This window comes from Panthera onca, chromosome B3 (genome assembly GCF_046562875.1).
Source record: "Panthera onca isolate mPanOnc1 chromosome B3, mPanOnc1 haplotype 2, whole genome shotgun sequence".
NCBI classification, from domain to species: domain Eukaryota; kingdom Metazoa; phylum Chordata; class Mammalia; order Carnivora; family Felidae; genus Panthera; species Panthera onca.
The window spans coordinates 86,007,289-86,029,264 of NC_138344.1; the positions used below are offsets into that span (position 1 = coordinate 86,007,289).

Below are 21,976 nucleotides of genomic sequence, written 5' to 3' on the forward strand. Positions count from 1 at the left end.
TTAAATGCCACTAGGAGAAATTATAGGTCTAATGTGCCAGCTCTGTTTTTGTAATATACATTAAAATGATACATAACTTAAAAACATGTTTCACAACCTGTATTTTATATAATATTGTCCTAGAGGGAAATGGTGGTAGGTGATGCTGGGAAGATAAGCCAGAATTATACTCTGGTTTTCCTTGAATGCCAGGCTGAGAACTTCTTTGCTTTGAAACCTGTGTAGCAGTAGTGAGAAGAGTAACCTGTTTATCATAAGGTTTTAAGCTCATACTACTGATAGATTGAGAGATGGCTTTAGTGAGGTCACCTGTTCTCTATTTTTCTGTTCTCTAAAATTTATTCAGTACATGCTTTAATTCTTTGGTTCTATTATTTTACCCTTTTTGTTATGAATTGAATCCATTTTCTTTTTAATTTTATTAAGAATGCCGTAGTTCAAGATTTCATTATTTCCTATCTGGACTGTTACACATAATGTAAGATTGGGTCAGGGGACACATGCAATCCAAACTGCAACTTTCCACTGACCCCTGCGTCTTCCTTTGTATGCTTATTAGTAGGAGTTTCCTTCTAAAGTACAGATCTGGAGCCCTGGGTGGTTCATTCAGTTGAATGTCCAACTCTTGATTTCAGCTCAGGTCATGGTCCCAGGGTCTTGGGATCAGCCCTGCCTTGGGTTCCATGCTGAGCATGGAGCCTGCTTAGGATTCTCTCTCTCTCCCCCCCCCTCCCCCACCCCATGCCCTCTTTCTCTCATTAATCAATAAATCATGCACAGATATGATCAAATTGTTCCCATTCTAGAGATCCTTTAGTGTAATATCTAAACTCTAGGATGGCACATATATTTACTTCTAGGCAGCTTAAACTTTCAGGGAATGGACCTTTTACATGGGTTATTCGTGTGAATTCTTGCTTCGGCTATTCCTGTATTCTCCTAACTGGTCTCTGCATCTACACTTGCCCATGTCCAGACTATTTCTCACCTAGAAACCAGAAATGTGATGCTGTCATTTCCCTGGTCAGAACACTCCAGTGGCTACCATCACAGTTTAGATGATATCTGAAATCCTTGCAATGGATTACAAGGCCCAGTGTGATCTTTCAGAACTCTCACTGTCTCTCACTGTGTTCCGGGTACATTGTCCTTGATGCCGTTACTGTAGTACTTTCAGGGCCTTTGTGTTACTTTTTCTTCTGCTTAGTCTGCTTTCAAATATATACATATATAGCTTCTCTTCCTTTATTTGCATGTGCTGAAATGTCATTTATTTGAAAAGCTCTTTTCTGGCCACCCTTTCTAAATTAGTTTATTCTTTTCCCATCTGCCAAATCACTCTTTTTCTCTCTCACACACCCTTATTTTCCTTCAAAGCCTTTACTACCATCTGTTTATCTCTCTAAATCTATTTATTTTTGGGCCTTTTTTCTCTCTACTGTCTGTCTTTCTGTAATAGAATGTATACATCTCCAGAATGGTAATAACTCTTAGACCATTAGTCATATTACTTAAAATTGGATGGATGACTGTCACAGGAATTTGATAATATTTGATGAAAGATTAAATGAATGTGAGTGAGTGAATGAATGGATGGATGAATGTATTTCTCTTCCCATAGGATCACCTTCTTGGACATAGTTTTGACTTTAGCTTTGCCATTATATGTTCCATTTTATATTCTATTATGGAAAAGGTATAGGTGACTTATTCTCAGGGTTTGTTTCTTTTCTACCACTTATAATTTAAATAATACAAAAATAATTCTTGATTATGCATTAATCTATAACAAATGTTAGCAAAAACCAAATGCTTTGTGAACTAAAAGAATATTTCAAACCTCTTTTCTAAGTTTATTTTGTGATTTGACAGTGTAAATAAAACTTGGTTTAGTGACCTAGGTATTTAAGCCCCTTTTTGTCTAACATTGCAGTGATATTTTAAAAGTTAAATAAGATTTCAGGTAGAAATTATGCTTGAGAAATGACAATTTCAGGTAACATCAAAGCTTCCTATATAGTGCTGCACAAATCTAGATGATGCTATTTGTATTATAATCTATATAAATGGTGCTCCCTGGAGATATGCAGTGCTAAAGAGCACAGCCCTGCCCCTGTTTGCTTTTCCTTGGTCCCATTTTCTTTGCTTTTCTTCCACTGTGCTACTGAGATAAGTATTATCCTGAATTTGTTGATTATCATTTCCATGCTTGTTTTAATATTTTTACTAATTGTGTTTGTCCATAAATAATAGAGTTGTTTTGCCTTGCACCTCGCAATTTTTGCCACAATTTTATTTTTGAAATGTGTCTCTATGTCCATAGCTAATTGATTTTAAATGTTGTATCATATTCCATTTTAGTAATTTATTTATCCCTGCTCCTGTTATTGGACATTTGGGTTATTTCTAAGTTTTTGGTATAACATAATGCTACAATAAGCATTTTAATATATGTTTTCTTGTGCTCATGTGCAAGAATTTCTCTAGGCTGCATACCAAAAAGAAGAGTTCCAGGTTATAGGCTAGGCAAATCTTAAACTGTAATAAATATTGCCAAATTGCTCTTCAGATGGCTGTAGAAATATGTACACCTGTCTGCAGTATACGTGTGAGTTACCTTTATTTCACAAGCTCCCAGTATTTGTTATTGTTTGACCTCTTTAATTTGTGTTTCTACAGGTAGGAAATATATCTCAATTTTGCAGTAGCTTTTAAAAATAATGGCTTTTCAAGTGATTAATTGACTTAATTAGTAAAATAAAATTAATTTTGCTTTTTACTTTTGCTAAAAGTGGCATTTTTTATTTTCTCTAATTAATTATGGATTATATATTTTGGTAGCTCTGGTTGAAGAAGTGTATTTTGCACAGAGGGAACGTGATGAAGCTATTATGTCTCGACTGCAGTTAGCCAATGAGGAGAGAGATGAAGCAATTGCACGAGTGAAGCATATGGAAATGTCTCTAAAAGTGTATGTATACATTTGAAACTGTTTGTGACTTTTGGAGCATTTATAAAATGCATGCATTTTGTGGTAGTACATACTCAGAAAGTTACTGATTCTTATATGGTACACTAGTAAATTCAATATCCCCACAGTCTTTCTGAAACTTTTGACATGCTGTGTAGTAGTTTGCATGTCAGGAATAATAGTCACCAAAAAAAAAAAAAAGAGAGAAGAAGAATGTACTCTGTACAATTACTTTCTTTACTTTCATAGTCTATTGTTGATATCCTTACTGGATCTTCCTTTGTGATGCCTCTTCCCTCTCTTATTATCGCTTTCTTGATTTATTTCAAATGTGTGGGTTTTTTCACTGCTCTCTGCTTAATATGCTCATTCCTATTCTTTACTAATTTTGACTTTATTAGGTGTGTCATAAACTTTAATGACACCTGAAATAAGGTGGAGCCTGAGAATTTACACTTTTTTCCAGTATTTATTTATTTATTTTTATGAGAGAGAGAGAGAGAGAGAGAGAGACTGAAAGAGGGAGAGAGAGAGAGACAGAGAAGCCCAAGCAGGCTCTGCCTTGTCAGGAAAGAGCCCTTTGCAGGGCTCAAACTCATAAATCTTGATGTGAGATCATGACCTGAGCTGAAATCAAGAGTTGGATGCTTAACCCATTGAGCCACCCAGGTGCTCCTGAGAATCTACATTTTTAACAAGCACCAGGTGACTCTGACATAGGTAAATAATGGACCACACTTAGATAAACAATGTTCTAGAAATAAGTAATTTTCCAATTTTAATGTGACTTCAGTCACTTGGGAAATCTTGTTAAAATGCTCATTCTCATTCAGTAAGTCTGGAGTGGAACTTAAGATTCTGTTTTTCTTCAAGCTCCCTGATAATATAAATGATGCTACTTTAAAGAGTCAGAAGTAGGTAAAGGCCCTAGAGTATCTAGAAATATGTTACTTGTAAGATAGGTACAATGTAGTAATGTAATATTTTATGATGATCCATCAATATACTTATTGAGTGTTTGCTCTGCCCAACACTGTGCTAGACTCCATGGAGGATTACAGTAAAGTACTAATTAAAACATTGTTCATTAGGGAGACAAAAAGTCATTAAATAATTAACATGACAGTGTTCAAGTTGTGATTAGGTAATGTGGTTTGTGTTTTGTTCAGATTAATCGCTTCATTTTTTTTTTTGAAGACTGATAGACACTCCTTAAAAGACATTAAACTCATTGAATAATAGACATAAACCAAAAAAAAAAAAAAATCATCTGAATTCCCCACTGCCTACTCCCAAATAGCTATTTTTATTAATAGAGAAGCATTATCCCAAACATTTCTCTTTACTTATATAGTTAAACACTATCATCTACAAGAATGAGTGGTTGGTAGTTAAATGGATGTATATGTAGTATTAATTTGATAAAAATCAAATCATTCTTTACATTACTATTTTATTTGAGAGACAATATAATGTAAAGGTTAACAGCACAGATTCCAGATCCAGGCATTTGTATTTGAATCATGGCTTTTTTACTTCCTAGCTGTACAGCAGTGGACAAATTACTCAGAGTCTCTGGACTCAGTTTTTTTGTCAACAAAATGGGTAAATATTGCCTACTTTGTATAAGTTGTTATAAGAACTAAATGATTTAGTAAATATTGAAAAGTACCTGACTCATAGCTCGTGCTATGTGTTACTTGAATTTAGGAGTAATAATCAATTGAAGTGAAACTAAAGAAATTTTTGAACTTCATGCAAAGTTTTCTTTTTTTTTTTAATTTTTTTAAAAATGTTTATTTATTTTTGAGAGAGAGAGACAGACAGAGCCTGAGCGGGAGAGAGGCAGAGAGAGAGGGAGACACAGAATCTGAAACAGGCTCCAGGCTCCAAGCTCCAAGCTGTCAGCACAGAGCCTGATATGGGGCTCGAACTCATGAACTGAGAGATTATGACCTGAGCTGAAGTCAGTTGCTTAACCAACTGAGCCACCCAGGTGCCCCAAAGTTTTCTTACAATAAGATATATTAATTCCCCAAAGATCCTTCGGAATGTAAGAAAAGAGACTGAAAAACATTAAGGTATTGGAAGCATCAATTCTTCTTTTCAATTTTTTGAAACATGCAGTGATTAAACAATATCCTTTGACTTTCAGCTATGAAATAAGTTTTAAACTCTTTTTTACTTTGTCTTTATAAATTCTAGTTTTAAAATATTTATGAAATCTGTATTAGATTTGGTAGCCAAATTTCCTTTTATTTAATTTTGATTTTGTATTTAAAAGTATTGAATAATCATTACTACAACTTTTGTCATACATGATGTTTTTACACCTGATTTCTTTATTTTGGGGAATCCCTTGGTAACTGAATTTCACTGTCAGTTTTTTGAGGAAGGGCTAATAAGTACTTTATTCTTAGATTCAGTATGCTTCAGACTGGCTTTGTGTTACCCTTATATTCAAATTGGTTCTGAATAAAATTATTGGGTTAATTTTTTTTTTTTTTTTTTTTTGACTCTATGCAATGTAAAAAAGTCCATCTTGTGACACTAGTTTGTCTAAAAAGAAGTCAGGTCACAGGTTTTTTTTCCTCACTTACTTTTGGCTTGTGTTTTTGTTTTGTTTGTTTGTTTGTTTTTTTCCTGCCTGGATACCTAAAGGATTCTTTGTTCTTGAAGTAGAACTTAATCATGATGTTTGTGTTGATTGTTCTTTAATAACATTTTGGAGACCCACAGCATGCCTCTCTAGGAACTATTTGATTCTTCTTTTAGTTCATGGAAATTTTAGATTTGTGAATTTTGTATTCTATTTGTTAGGTTGTTTTAGAGACTATAGTTATTCTTGTAATGGGGCATTTTTGTCTTTATGTATTATCTGTTCAATAATTATTTGTATCCCTCTTTTTTTCTCTGTATTCACTGTGATAATCTCACAATTTTTCTTTATATTAGTAGTTCCAATTGTCACTATTCCTATCCCTGTGTTTTATAGTTCATTTATTAAATTTTTACTTATTTTTTTGTTTGGTTATGGTTCTCAGTACGTTTCCTTAAGTTTTCAACTTCCCTTTTCATTCACTTTATGTTTTGGCATTTTCTCCATGAACTTTATTTTATCGAATTCATGTTCTTATGTTCTTTTAAAATACCAACCATTGGAGGTTCCTGGTGGCTCTGTTGGTTAAGCATCCCACTCTTGATTTTGGCTCAGGTCTTGATCTCATGGTCATGGGATCAAGCCTTATGTCAGACTCTGTGCTGAGCCTGGAGCCTGCTTGAGATTTTTGTCTCCCTCCCCTTCTGCCCCTCCCCACCTATCAAAATAAACATTTAAAAATAAATAAATAATAAAATACCAACCATTGGCAGGAAGATTTTCTTTCTCTTGGTTTATGTTATTTTTTATATTTTGATCTTTTTTAATTTCATTTATTCGTTTTGAGAGAGAGTATGAGTGGGGGTGGGGCAGAGAGAGAGAGAGAGAGGGAGGGAAAGAATCCCAAGCAGGCTCCACACTCTCTGTGTAGAGCTCGATCTCATGAACCGTGAGATCATGACGTGAGCAGAGATCAAGAGTTAGACACTAAGCCACCTGAGTTACCCTGGTGCCTGTTATGATCCTTTTTTTCTTATGTATTTGTAGTGTATATTTAGAATTGCCATGTCATTTCTCTTCATCTTGCTCATGCATACATTGTCAAGAACTTTTCTGTGTTCTGATATAGTGCAAGTGAATTTTCCTTCATAAACATTTCACATTGTTTGAAATCTATTTGTCTTCTCCTCAGAGCTACAGTTTCTTGGCAAGGTACTGCTTTTTGGCCACCTGTCTATATAGCCCTCTGGCAACGTGGTAGGCGGAATAGAGATTGGGAAGATCTCCCTGGGGATGTATACCCTTTTATTGGAGGTTCTGTTCTCTGCTTATGGGATTTCGTTTGGTGTGTTGCAGTATACCAAGGGTTCATTCTGCCTGGTTTTGTGTAAATCCTGATTCCATGGAGTATTACTTTGAAGCTTTTATTTGTTCTACCAGTGTAGTAGAAAGTGGCAGCCCTTGTGCTTCTTGCTTCCTTTGTAAAGATTCTTCAGTAACACAGGCTTCTATTCAGGAAGGATTTTACTTTTCTCTGGGCTGTCTAATCAACTCATTGGTCTTTTAGGTTATTTCCAAGTTGTGTATTAGTGGAAGTCTCAGGATTTGGTGAGCTCACTCCTTTTCTCCATACCTGTTTTTATGTGTAAAAGGAAAAGTTAGGTCTATTTGACCAAAATCATCATTTCTCTACCCTGCTTTAAAAAATTACTTTGTGATAGTCCCTGGGTGGTTCCGTCTGTTAAGCATCTGACTCTTGATTTCAGCTCAGGTCATGATCTCATGGTTCATGAGATTGAGCCACACGATGGGCTCTGCACTGACAGTATGGAGCCTGCTTGGGATTCTCTCTCTTTCTGTCTCTGAAAATAAATAAACTTTAAAATAAAATCTTAAAAAATTACTATGTGATGTCCTACTTTCTTTACTGTTTGATTAATTTTTTTTTCTGTCATGTGGTTATATGATGGGATAAACAGATGTCTGTTCAGATTTTACTACACTAACTTTACTGATCTTCTTTTTTATCTTATCCCAACAGACCTCTTATTTTAGAGTACTTTTTAAAAAAAATTTTCTCAATGTTTATTTATTTTTGAGAGACACAGAAAGACAGTGTGCAAGTGGGAGAGGGGCTGAGAGAGGGAGATAGAATCCGAAGCAGGCTCCAGGCTCGGAGCTGTCAGCACAGAGGCTGATACGGGGCTTGAACTCCAAAACCATTTGATCGTGACCTGAGCTGAAGTTGGATGCTTAACCAACTGAGCCACCCAGGTGCCCCCAGAATACTTTTTAGATTTATAGAAAAGTTGCAAAGATAGTACAGGGAGTTTCCATTAACCATCATCCAGTTTCCTTTATTGTTAACAGCTTACATTATTATGGTACATATGTCACAGGGGAGAAAGCAACATTGTTACATAATTATTAACTAAACTCCACACTTTATTTAGATTTTACTAATTTTTCTCATGTCCTTTTTATGTTCCAAGTTCCCATATCCAAGATCCCATATACATTTAGTTGGTATGACTCCTTTGCCTACTCTAATCACATTTCCTCAGACTTCCCTTGTTTTGTTTTTGATGATTTGACAGTTTTCAGGACTATTGTTCAGGCATTTTATAGAATGTTACTCAGTTTGGGTTTTTTGAATTTTTTCTCATGATTAGACTAAAGTATTGTCTTTTGGGGGGACAAAGAGTACAAGACTGAAGTGCCATTCTCATCATATTATTTCAAAATTATGCTATCAACATGACTTAACACCAGTTATGTTAATCTTGATCACCTAGTATAGGTAGTGTTTGCCATGTTTCTCCACTGTAAAGTTACTTACCAACATTCTTCTTTCATATTCTTTGAAGCAGATTACTGAAGTGTGGCCCATACTCAGGTGGTTATAAGAGATGTGGGCTGAGAGGTTAATTGAGCTCTACTTTCTTTAGGGATACTATCTACATAAATTATTTGTAATTTTTCAGTACAGGAGATTTATCTCTTCCCCCTCATCTATTTGTTTGTTTATGTTAGTATAGACTCATTGATACTTCTTTAATACTTTGGGTTATAATCTAATACTGTGTTGTTTAAAGTATTCCAGCTTGGCCATTGGCAACTCTTCCAGTTGGCCTCTATATCCCTTTGACATGTCCCCATCCTTTTGATTTTTAAACACTTTTCCTAATCTCTGGCACCTCAAGATGCCTCTCGGTTATGTCTTCTAGAGATGTATAGGGATGTGCCCCATCCCTAGAATTAGCCATTCTTCCGAGGGGCCTTATTCCTTTTATTGGAAAATGGTATTAGAAACCAAGATCTGGATGCTGGGTGTGCTCATTGTTATTGGGTCTGACTACTTCTAGGCCCAGTAAACAGAAAGAGCTAGGATATATATGTATGTATACTAACTGATATATATACACATATCTGAAATTATTTATGTATCCATCTGTATCTTTATTAAGCTAAATCTGAATTCATACTGACTTCTCTTATTCTAATCCAGTACCACATAGTTCACTCTGGCTTTCTCCTTTTTCTTATGTGTAATTTCCTCTCCAACAATAGGAAACCTGGTTTCCATCCTCCACTCTCCATTTCCTTATTTGTTCTACCCCTGTATATGTTGTAACTCTTTCAGTATCATTAACCCATACCCCTATGAGAAACAACTTTACCTACCAGAGGGCACTGTTTATGTATAGTTCCTTTAGCCTTTAATCTGACAGGTTTCAGTCAAAGTACCAAGTTACTTGGGTTGGCTCTTCTTTTTTCCCCTCTACACCCTTAGGTGAGGTTATGTAAGATAGTCAGGCTTTTTTTCATAGTCTGCATACTATGCTAGGATCCTCTTACATCCTGGTGATTTTTTTTTCTAATTACTGGCAATTTTGAATTACATTGCTTTTAGCATTTGCATACAGGTTTTGCGTGGACATATGCTTTCAAACTAGTTGGTCAAACCTAGTAATGTAATTGCTGGAGCAGATGTTAAATCTTTGTTAACTTTAGAAGAAACTTCCAAGCTCTCTTCCAGGGTGGCTGTGTTATACCATTTTACATTCCCATCAGCAGTGAATGTTTCTTTGTTATCTTAATGTTGTATTTAGCAAAACATAATTTTTAAATTGTGATGAAATTCAATTTATTGATTTTTGTTTTTCCTTTCATGGATTGTACTTTTGGTATTGAACATAAAACTCATTGCCCTATATAAGGTCACACAGCTTTTTTGAGATCCTTTGTTTTCTTCTAGAAGCTATAAATTTCATGTTTTACATTTAGATCTGTGATTTATTTTAAGTTAATTTTTGTGTGAGAGATGTGGTACTTGTGGAGGTGTTTAGGGTTTTTTTGTTGTTGTTTTTTGGGTTTTTTTTTTTTTTTGGCGTATGGACATTCATTTTTCCAGCACCATTTGTTGAAAATGCCATCATTTCTCTGAAATTTTCTTGGCACTTTGTCAAAAACTCAGTTTACTCTATTAGTGTGGGTTAATTTCTGGACTTTATTTTCTCTTCCATTGATTTAAGCAATCTATCCCTTTGCCAATATCACGTAGTCTTTATTATTGAATCTTTATAGTGTCTGAAATCAGATAATATTAACCTTCTAATTTTGCTCTTTTATTACAGAATTGTTTTTTGGCTATTCTAGTACCTTTGTTTTTCCATTTGCCTTTTAAAATCAGTTTGTTTATATCTCTAAAAACACTTGCAGGACCAAATGTTTTTACACACAACTTTTCAAAGTAGATACCTTTCTTATTTCAGTAATACTCTTATAATAACTTCAGAACTCTTTGGGGATTTGCAAGTACTATTTCATTCAGCTTATCAACTGCTGCACAGTGCTGTATTTACTTGTAATTCATAACTGTAGATCTTATTATGTAGGTTAATTACCAATTTTATTGATGAAATTTGCTTCTAAATAGATTTTGTTTTTTTTCAAAAATGAAAATCATACCCCAAAGGTAACAAATCAGTTTTTTATATACAACGTCACAATTCCTCAAGGTAGGTGACATTTGTGCTTTATAGGTGAAAAAATTCTGACTGGTTGATGACTTGCCCAAAGAGTCAAAGTCAGTTACACATTGTAGGACTTGTCTATCTCAGATTTACACAGGCAACTCAAACTTAGCACATCTCAAATGGAATTTTATTCATTTTTAAAACCTTATTCTCCCTTAATCCCCTGCCCTGACCAGTGGCACAAACATCTGCCCACATATGCAAATCAAAACTTCTTCCTCAGAGCCTCTGTTAATTTGGTCTTTTAGTTTTGTTCATTTTCTCTCTTTAATTTATGGATCTTAATTGAGCCTATTTTTCTTCCCTATTTTTTTTTTTACCTTTCATTGTCTACTTTAATTTGTATATATATTTTTATTATAATACATTGAAATTAGGATTCTATGAGGCAGAGACTTTTTCATTTTATTCTTTGTAGCATTTGTATTAGAAGGCAAAAAGTAAAACACTCAATCCCAAGCCTTTTCTTTTAATTATTTAGTCCATTCAGTAAATATTTATTGAATATGTACTATGTGTCAGGTTGCTCAGAACACAGCATTATGGTTCTAGTTTAGTTGAGAAGATAGACATTAAATAAATAACTTCATAAATACTTAAAATATTAATTGGTATGAATAATTGTTGGTTCTTAGGCACAGTTTGTAGTCAGCTCCTATAGTATCATAGTCCAAGAAAAATCATACATAAGAAGGAAGTACAACAACAACAAAAGAATAGTATGTCAGCATAGTTTTAAGTGTCACTGTGGCTGTTCCTTTCTACTCAATTGAGGGCTGTAGTTCTGAACTTAAAAAAATTTTTTTTTTTAAAGTTTATTTATTTTTGAGACAGAGAGAGACAGAACATGAATGGGGGAGGGGCAGAGAGAGAGGGAGACACAGAATCGGAAGCAGGCTCCAGGCTCTGAGCCATCAGCCCAGAGCCCGACGCGGGGCTCGAACTCACGAACCGTGAGATCGTGACCTGAGCTGAAGTCGGACGCTCAACCGACTGAGCCACCCAGGCGCCCCTGTAGTTCTGAACTTTAAAACGTGCCTTTTATTTATTTTATTTTATTTTTTAATGTTTATTTATTTTTGAGAGAGGAGGAAGAGATTAAGAGACAGAAAGGGGCAGAGAGATAGGGGGACCCAGAAGCAGGCTCCAGGCTCTGAGCTGTCAGCACAGAGCCTGATGCAGGGTGAACTCATGAGCTGTGAGATCATGACCTGAGCTGAGGACAGATGCTCAACTGATTGAGCCACCCAGGCACCCCTCAATTGTGCATTTTAGATGGAATCCTTATTAAGGTAGAATCAATTTATAATTGATCTTTGCTTGACTGAAAGGCATATTTGGAGGCACTGAGTTATAGGTTGAAATAATATACATTATTTCACATCTCTTTTTGTTTTAACTCCTTATTTCTTGCTTCCTGTAGTCTTCAAATTCCTTGTCTTTTCTCTTTCATCTTTGCCAGTTTTGATCTACTTCTATCTTTCTGTGATGTCTGTCTTGGCTTATATTCTGCCACTTCTGCTTTCCCCTGCCCTGAATCTTCAGTGTTTTTTTCTTTTTCACTTTTATCCAAAACTAGGAAAAAAGTAAAAAGGATTCAAGTTAAAATGACTAAAATTTACATACTAATATAGACATGTTTGTGTATGTATATTCCAACTTTTGAGATCATGATATTGTGTTCAGTCTCTTCAGGGTATTTTTTTTTTTTTTAACATATTAAGGTAGCCCTGTGTAAAAATGAGAGAGAATAAAAACAAATTCCGAGGTTTTTGATTAGCTGATCACTAGTTCTTTTTATCATTTGAGGTTAAAGTTTAGCTGCTTCCCACTGAACAAGGTGAATGACTATAGGTTCAGAAGACATGATATTGACTGATCTAGGGATAAATCAAGAAATGTGACATTTCATGTGGGGGTCTTTTTACTTAGAGTGCAAGGGTGTCAGTCAGAATATGCACTGTATAGGAAATCAATTGAAACTTGAGCCCATGGACATTTACTTCAGCAAAATTCTTACTAATTATCATGATTATGTCTAGTTAGACTGTTGTAAGCATAATTTAGTTTCCAAAAGGTTGAGATTCTTTTGTATAATTGTAAATCTCCTGTTAATGATAAATAATTTATAGTTTGTCAGCTGTATTTTATATAAAATCAACTATTACTTTCAGTCTTTATTAAACCAGTAAAGCTTTATATGTTATATATACTGCTAGTAAACCTTAAACCTCTGACAAGTAATTTTATATAGAAAATAGAAAGCCTGGTTTACCTGTTTCAAATTGTCTTCTTTTTTCTAAAAGGTAATTTTAGTAGTTTTCTAAAAGGTAGTCTAATATTTATGTTTTCTTAAGTAATACAGTAAGTGATATGAGACTGAATTTTATTTTCTGAAATCCATTCTTTTTGGTGGTTAGTTTTCAAATGGATATTGAATGATCCAGCTGAGAAAAATATGTCATAGTTGGCACTTACAGTTTTAACATGAAAGGTCTGGTCTCATTTTTCAGTGCTCTACATCAGGGATGAGCAAAGTAAGGACCTATGGTGCACATCCATCCTTTCAGTTGGTTTTGTAAATAAAGTTTTATTGGAGCACAGCCACACCTGTTCATTTACATATTATCTTTGGATGCTTTGTCTACATAGGTAGCATTTAGTAGCTGCAGCACAGAACATGCAGCGAAGTCTAAAATACCATATGACTCTTTACAGAAAGTTTGCAGATCTCTGCTGTAAGTAATCTAGTTGAGATTAAATTTTGATGTAGTTAATCTTTGATATCTGTGACAAGTACTTCCTGAAACTTTTAAAGAAATACAAACAGAGAAATATAAATATTAGCCTTTTCACTTTCCAGCCTCATGTTTATATTGAAAGTTACTTGTCTGTATGTAATTTTTCAAATCACAAATTAACCCTTTGCTCATTTTTGTTAAAGTTTTAGTTTTCTCTCTTAGTGGTCTCTTTAGTGACCGTTTATCACTGTACTTACAAAGGATAATCATAGAGCAAAATTGAGGATAATTAAAGGATAATAATAAAGCAAAATTGAGATCCAAATAAATGCTAAGTGGTTGACTAAGCCTCATGCCCTGCGTGTCAGACCTGGCACACTTAAACCAAAACATGATTCAGATTCGCTCATCAGCAAAATGATAAATCACTATACATTATGTACTTCTAAGGGCAGTCACATGCATCATTTATAGTTGTAATGCTAAATTAATGTGGAAAGGACTTGGTATAGGCTTTGATCAGAAAATTTTATTTTTTAAAAATTTTAATTAACAAGGAAATTTAATATTTGACTAAATACAACTACCTTAACCGTATTCGCTAGAAAGATGTTAATTTAAAACATTCAGACTCTTCATTTGTCTCTCTTTAAAGTAATAATTTTCAGTGCCTGAAAAAAACGCTTACAGGTATCACATAGACATTCCATACACTTTGTTGCGTTAATTATTTTGAACATACAATTTAGGTAACCTGCCTACACTGTTGTTTTCTTCCTAATCATATGTAGTTCTTTGGAACAAAAGAAGGGTATTTATAACCTTGGGATCTAAATTTTGGTTTTTTGTAAGAGCTTCCAGTAATCTAGTAATATAAATGTTTAATTTTCACGTATCTTTTCACATTTTAAATTATTGAGTTTAATAAATTAATTAGGAAATTTATAAGGATTTAAGTTGAATCTTCTTTGAAAACTGCCATAAATAGCACTTAGCCTGATTTCATCTAAAAAGAACAATATTAAGGTAAATGTTTCTCACTACATATGGTTTCCTTAAAAATGATACTTAGCCAACCAATAACTGATGGTTAAATGCCTTTCTGATACTTTTACATGATCATAAAAAAGTGTAAGAATTTTGTTACCTTAAACTTTTTACTATGTTCTTTAATTGAGTAAAAAAAGATTATTGTCTTCAGAGTTTATGTAGAACCAGCTTTTATGAAGCAGGATATTTGAAAACTGTTGAGTTATTTTGGGAGAAAAAAAATAAAAGGTGAAAGTATTTGTCTTTACTGAAATGTGAATCCAAGTGGACATTACTCCTTTGAGACCCATTAACTATATATAATTCAAAATTACTATACCATACCATCCTTTTAACTTATACTATTTAAATGTGTGTAGAAATAGTTTTTTGATATATGTTTATTTTTTTCCTGTAAAAAATGCAATGTTCTAAATATCTCTCCATGAATGTAGCAGTTTCATTGAACTCTGAAGTTTGGGACAATTTTGTAATAAATTTGTTAAGTTTCTGTATTATCTTTTCCAAGTATGCTTTTCTTTGGTGGTAAATGTTAAATCATAGGAGCCCAGAAATAGGGGAGGGAGGATATGCAAAAACAGGAACTTCTATATCTAAACTTTTTAATACAATTTTAAAATAATGGAGCCATTTCTAAAATCTACATCATTTTACTAATACTTATTACCAATTTTCGTTAATTTACCCAATTTAATGGTTGCCTAAATTATATTATAGACATTTTCTAAAACATGTCATTTAGAGCTTCTTTCTTTGCCTTTTCTGCATTTGTTCAGTTTATTAACATCAAAAAATATTTCAGGAAGCACTGTGACTCTTCTAATACAAAACACATTTATGAGAGGAACCAATTTACTTTCTTAGTCTTTAAATTCAGTAATTCTATATATGTAATGAAAAAGAGAAAATAACATTAGTCATCTAAAACTGTGGTCCAGTTTTGGTCAGCCTTTCTATATATTTGTTTCAACAAATAGGTAGCACAAGAGATTTTCAGGTCAAATTTAGTGGCAATTATTTGTCTTTGCTTTTTGGGGAACATAGTTAAACTTTGCAATAAAAATACTTGCCTTGCTTTATTTGTGAGGAAGTCCAAAAAACAGAGGAAATACAATTTTTGGTAAGAATTGAAAGTCCAGGAATAAATATAATGATGAGAAGTAGTGCTTCTATCACTAGGGAACTTTCCTCATCTAAGCACATATGAACAATTGATCCTTGTAGTCATATATAGCAGTAAACATTAATAACTTAACAGTCTGAAGTCAGCGCAGAAGATATGGAACATTATTGAAAGATGGAGTCGAGCAGGTGGCACTTTAATATGTTCAGTGTCATGGTTGACTCTAAAGACTAGTCGAATGAAATTACTTGAGGTTCTAAAGATTTAAAAAGCGAACTCATTTTGCTGCACTAAGGAAATGCTACTGATCAGGCTTTCTGTGTCCCTTTTTTCTAGGCTAGAAAATATTAACCCTGAAGAAAATGACATGGTAAGCCATTCTCTGAGGAGATTTCTTGATGTCAGTCTTATATCTTAGAGGCTTAAGTTCAATTGAGTGGGTTTCAAGAACTAAGATGTGGGAAAAAGAAGAATTGACACACTAATAATGTACATCTTTGCTGCAATATGAAAATTCAATAACTTCACTCAGTCAATTTACAATTCACATGTGCCTATTAATTAAAACCCTATATTAAATAAAATATATTAAAACTTCATGTCTGACTAACATATAATGGTGTTGGTAGACATTACAGGAATTACTGAACAGAATAAACAATGCAGACACAGGGATAGCTATTCAGAAGAATGGAGCTGTAATTGTGGATAGAATCTACAAGACCAAGGAATGTAAAAAGAGAATAACAGCAGAAGAAATGAATGCAGTGATAGAAGAACGGGATGCTGCTTTGTCTCAGGTAACTGCATATATCTGTAAAAGCATTTTCCCCTCCCTCTTTACCATTAAAAAGCAACATTTCCCCACATATTCTTAATTCAAATTATTTTTTAGCACATAATTAGTACCGTGATGATTAGATATGTTAAAATATTCACAAATTTTGTTCCACCATTCTCCAAGTACATGCATCCACATTTCTTAATAAGATTGCCACAAAATTTTAGTTATATTCCAAAAAAAAAAAGAATTTAGTTATATTCTTTAATGTAATCACTTTTATATGAGACTTCTTACTTGAGTCGCAGTTTTGTGAGGGCTGAGATTATGTCTTTATTACTGTTTTATTCCCAGTGCCTAATTCAGTGCCTTTTAGTAAACATTGATAAATGAATCAAATTATTAGTGTATTCTTTTCTGAACATGACTTATACCTTCCTGCTCTAACGAAACCTGATTACCTCCCTGAGGATACTGCTTCTACTGCAGTCCTCTCCAGTAGTGATTGTATTCCCTCCCACAGCAGTTATACCAGTGTGCTTGGAGGCTTGTTCCCCATTAGTGTTCACTGTTCCTTTTTCATCTCTAAACACCTCTAGCTTTGAAACTCATGCATCAGATTGTACCACCCAGTAGGCACTCCTGTTGCAGTAATTTACACATGCCTGTGTTGCTTCCCTCATTTCTTGAATGTCTTAGGATCTATTTCAATGTCTTTTTCTTCAGCCCACTCCTGTCTTAATTCTTGGTGATTTAAATGTCTTTGCAGATGATCCTTTCGCTGTTCTGGCCTCTCATCTTCTTGGATTTGTCTCCTCTCTTCATCATGTATTCTGCTCTATTTCTGTCATACTGACCACCACTTACTATCTGTCCAGCTCCCTTACTCTACAACCCTGACTCTAGCAAATTTTCAGCTCCACTGGCACCTGTTTCTGTTGACTTGACCACTTATTCTCCTGTCCTTCAAGCCTCTCATGTTCCCACTTCCCAGTTCATCTAGCTTAGATTCCACGGCTCACCTAATTATCACCAATTTGCTTATAAGATAACCTCAGTTCCTTTGGTTCATTGTCCTCACCAAACAAAGCCTAAGCCTTAAAAAATTTAACTTTCTCCCTGTTCTGCACTGTCATAGTTTTATATGGCAGGAGAATGTCACACAGATTTGCCTTAATCCTTAAATTCATGACCTTTATCTTTAAGTAGGCCCTTGGTGTTGCCTCGCATTTTTCTTGCCTTTTGTTGGTCCATTCACTCTCCACTGTAAAGGACTTTTTTATCTCCTTTCTTTCTCCTCAGATATCCAACCTCACCTTTCCAATATAAAAAGGAACTTCTGCTTGTCTCCACCATTTCATCCACCAGCCTACCTGCATTTGTTCCCATATACTCTGCCTTTTATTTCTTAGTACATACTCCTGTTTCAGGATAACCTATTTCTATAGGTTCTAGTTCTCATCTTTTCTTGCTTGCTTAAGGTTATCACTTAATCAATTGGCCCTTTTGTCTCCTACTTCATAAAATGTTTCCTATCAATTAATTTCTATCATTATCTAAAATGCTTTACTATCTTCCATGGAGGCTAGGTAGAAGTTTTGATAAGTCTTGATCTACTTGTGGTTCAGCTCTGTGCTTTTGGTGAGGTTTCCGAAACAGAGCCAAGTATTCAGTGGACCCTACTCTTGGTAAATCACATATTCTAGTATTTATCTCTTCACATTGTGAGACTGTGGAAAACTCCATTATGGTTTTCAGAGGTTTTAGAGCCTTAACTTTTTAATTTCAAGCCCTGTACAGATTTGGGATTTATCAAATGATTTGAGGTAGAAACAAGTCTCAAATCTCCAATTTTGTCACTTCTGCCCTGCACAACTACCAAAAGCTTAGATGAATTCTCTGTCCTCCAACAGAAGCCCTCTTTGTAATCAGAGCCTGACTTCCCAGCCCCTTGCCCAGGTCTGGAATCTTTAAAACTCAGGGCAAAAAATGACTGCAGATCTTCAAATCGCCCTTTTTCAGAATCTTAGCCAGTCCTTTTTCAGAATCTTAGCCAGTCAACTCATTGTTGTAGCAGCAGCCTTCTCATGTCTTTAAGCTGGGTTTTTAAATTTAATCTGGCTTTTCCTGTTTGGGGCTGGCACATTGTTCAGTCACAAAGGATTTCATTCTATGTAGATGTAGAGACCTGACATTTATCTTCACATTAGATTTGGAAAAAGTCCTTAAACTTTTTAAATGAGCAACTGTTTTTACCATTTTGTGTCCTACCAACTGTATGCAATCTTGAATCATTCAAGATTGTTGAGAGAAGCCAAAACTGTTTAAAGTGCTTAGAAACAATTATAGCGTGAATTCAAACATTTGATTTTTTTATCATTTATTTTCTTAACTAAAAACATACACATAGAGCATAATTAAATGTGGACTGCCAACCATTCCTTCATGATACATAAAGATAAATCAACCTTTGGCAATATTTACCAATATGTTCTTTATTTATAAATATATATTATCCATCATTGCAATATATTATTTGTCTACTGCATGTATTTATTACGTTTTATGAAGAACGACTTGTTTTTTTTTAAATTCTTTTAATTTGCATAGTTTTCAGGCTTTCTGGCCCAAATAGTATTCATTTTAGTTTTTATGTCATAATCATTATAAAAATGAACTTTTGAACTACTATTCTAGTTCTGAATGGAAACTTTTTTCCTTAATTTTTTAAAATAAACTTTTTATTTTGGCATAGTTTTAAATTTGTAGGAATGTTTCTAGGTTAGCGCAGTATAAGGGTGCACCTGGGTGGCTCAGGTGGTTAAGTATTCAACTCTTGATTTCAGCTCGGGTCATGATTTCACGGCTTGTGAGTTTGAGCCCCGTGTCTGGCTCTGACACACTGACAGCGTGGAGCCTGCTTGGGATTCTCCCTCTCCTCCTCTCTCTGCCCCTCCTCTGCTTCTTCCCTCTCCCTCTCCCTCTCTCCCTCCCTCAAAATAAATTTAAAAAAAAATTTTTTTAATTAAAAAAGATATTACAGTATAGAGTTCCCATATATCTTTCACCAGTTTTGGTTTTGCCCTGCTTTTGCCATTGCTCATTACTGTGGTAAGTTTATCAAAATTAAGAAACCCACATTGGTAGATTACTATGAACCCCAGACATTATTCAGATTTTATCAGGTTTTCATTAAAGCCCTTCTGTTCCAAGATTCAATCCAGGATACCACATTGCATTTAGTTGTCACGTCTCTCCAGTCTCCTCTGGTCTATAACAGCTTATTATTCCTTTTTTTTTTTTTTTAAAGACCTTGACAGTTTTGAGAATACTAGCCAGATACTTTGTGGAATGTCTCTGAATTTAGGTTTGCCTGATGTTTTCCCTATGATTAGACTGAGATTTTGAGTTTTTGGAAAGAATTCCACCAAAATTAGACCTTAATTTTAGAGTTGTTATTTAGCATCAACTGTTTTCTGATTATACAATATCTTCTCTGAAGTCCCAGGATTACCTTAGTCCCATTCTATGTAGCTATTGGAGACCTTCAGATTTAGTGAGAATTTCTTGATTTTGATACAGTTTAACTTAACTTTGTTTTTCAAATCAACTTAAAATCATTTATTTACTTGAACTGGCCTTATTAAAATCTTATCTTTTTCAGATGAGTCCTAATATTCTTATTTACTCAAATTCTTTTCCCACAACTTTTCTATCTCAAGCTGAAAACTGAGAGCCTTAAGATCTTTTATAGGATGAATTAAAATTTTTAAAATTAGCATTTGTTTGATTAAGGAATTGACTTACCAAACAGTCTTTCATTCTTTCTAATCATTTTTTGGTCCATTAATGCTCATATGGTTTATTTAAATTACTGAAATACCTGGAATTAAGGGATAAAGCAAGAAACTTCCAATTCTTCACTAGCTTTTCTAGAATCTTAAATTTCCTACATCTCTAGAACCTATCTAGTTAAGCTACTCACTAAATTAAGGAATCTTATGTATGACTAATTTTCATTTTAGCTTGTTATTCATTTCCTCTTAATATCTTGCTATTGGTACTCCTATTGGCTGCAAGTATTTGACTCAAATTTTTGAGTATCTATATGACCATTTATGTCCAAAATTATACAGGCCAGTCTTGAGGCACAGTTGGATCCAGGCCAAACACCAATAAGTAACAGAGGAATAGAACTGGCCAGGATTGGCAGTTCGGTAACTTTGAGGCCTGGCCTTATTACAAGCTACAGTAATTCAAATAACCATTTGTATTAGTTTGGGTTCCCCAGAAAAACAGAACCAACAGGATATATATAAAGAAATTTACTATAAGGAATTATTGGCTTAGGCGATTGTGGAGGTTGAGAAGTTCAAGATTTTCAGTCAGCAAGCTAGATACCCAGGAGAACCAGTGGTGTAGTTCCAGTCTGAGTCTGAAGGCCTGAGAACCAGGAGAACCAATGATGTAAGTTCTAGTCCAAGTCCAAGTCTAAAAGCAAGAGAAGACCAATATCCTAGTTTAAAGACAATTAGAAGGAATTCTCTCTTACTCTACCTTTTATTCTATTCAGACTTCGAAATGGGTTGGATGAAGAGCCCCACTCACATTGTGGAGGGCAGTCTGTTTTGCTCACAGACACACCCAGAAGTAATGACTAATCAAATATCTGGACCTGGTGGCCTAGTCAAGTTTTCACATAAAATTAACAGGCCATTACTAGGACTTCTAGCTAAATTAGGCTACTTTTGGCTAGTTTTGATTTCCAGGGACAGGTGTGGATATGGACAAGGCCTAGCAGCCTAGGCTTCATTGATACTTATAGTTGGTAGGATAATATTGTAGAGATTTTTATTGATTGGACCCCAACTGATACCTGGTGCAGAGGTGAGGGGCCCAATCCTGAGAGCTGAATAAATTAGGGATGGGTATGGGGGTTGGGATACACGCTTTAGCCAAATGGACCAGAGGCATTGATAAAATATATTCAAAACACCAAAGAAGAAGACTTGTCATAAAGACTTGGAACATAGCAAGGATGAAGGAAGAAAAGTGGTAAATCCTATATGGACATGGGTGTTTGGAATCAACTCCAGGCATAGTGGATAATATGTTAATGGATCTTGAACTCATTTTATTCTCACTTCCTGATAAGAATCGGACTTTGTATTGCCAGGCTTGATCAAGATTAGTTCATGAACTATGTGAAAAGGAGCTTGCGAGGTAAAAATTTTTAGGCTGACTTAGTGATCATAAATTTCTATTACCTGAACACCATGCAGATAATCCTAACTAACCACTATTTTTGGAAATGAGTCATTACAAATATCAACAGTCAATAAAACCCTTTTAATTTGTGCACTTTTGTTGTTTTTGATGAAAGTATTTCTAAAACATTTTTGTGCTTCCTTTAACATAAATTTAGCACTTTTTTTTTCATCATTTAGTTACTTCATTTTTATCAAATGTTATAATGAAAAGTATAGATCCTGAAATCTTTCAGGTCCCAAATTGACAAACACAAAAACCATGGAAGAACCAAGGGATAATCATCAGGGTAATTAAAGAAACTCAGCTTAACATTTTACTAGTCAGGTTCCTTCTTTATAGCCTTTGTGCTATCCTAAGCATTAAGCTACAACTCCAGCAGAATGAAAAATAAACCAAATAAG

The 21,976-nt window shown here is 34.4% G+C and overlaps 1 protein-coding gene across 4 annotated transcripts in view; it reads left to right on the forward strand.

The window, feature by feature from the left end:
• The window catches only part of MIPOL1 (mirror-image polydactyly 1), a 306,029-nt gene that overhangs the window by 87,141 nt on the left and 196,912 nt on the right, over positions 1-21,976 (forward strand). For all 4 annotated transcript variants that reach the window (XM_060619573.3, XM_078448315.2, XM_060619574.3 and 1 more), the window contains 3 exons: positions 2,842-2,971; positions 15,860-15,893; positions 16,153-16,323. In XM_060619573.3, coding sequence (XP_060475556.1) covers positions 2,842-2,971; positions 15,860-15,893; positions 16,153-16,323 — 335 coding nt within the window. The remainder of the gene's footprint in view (positions 1-2,841; positions 2,972-15,859; positions 15,894-16,152; positions 16,324-21,976) is intronic.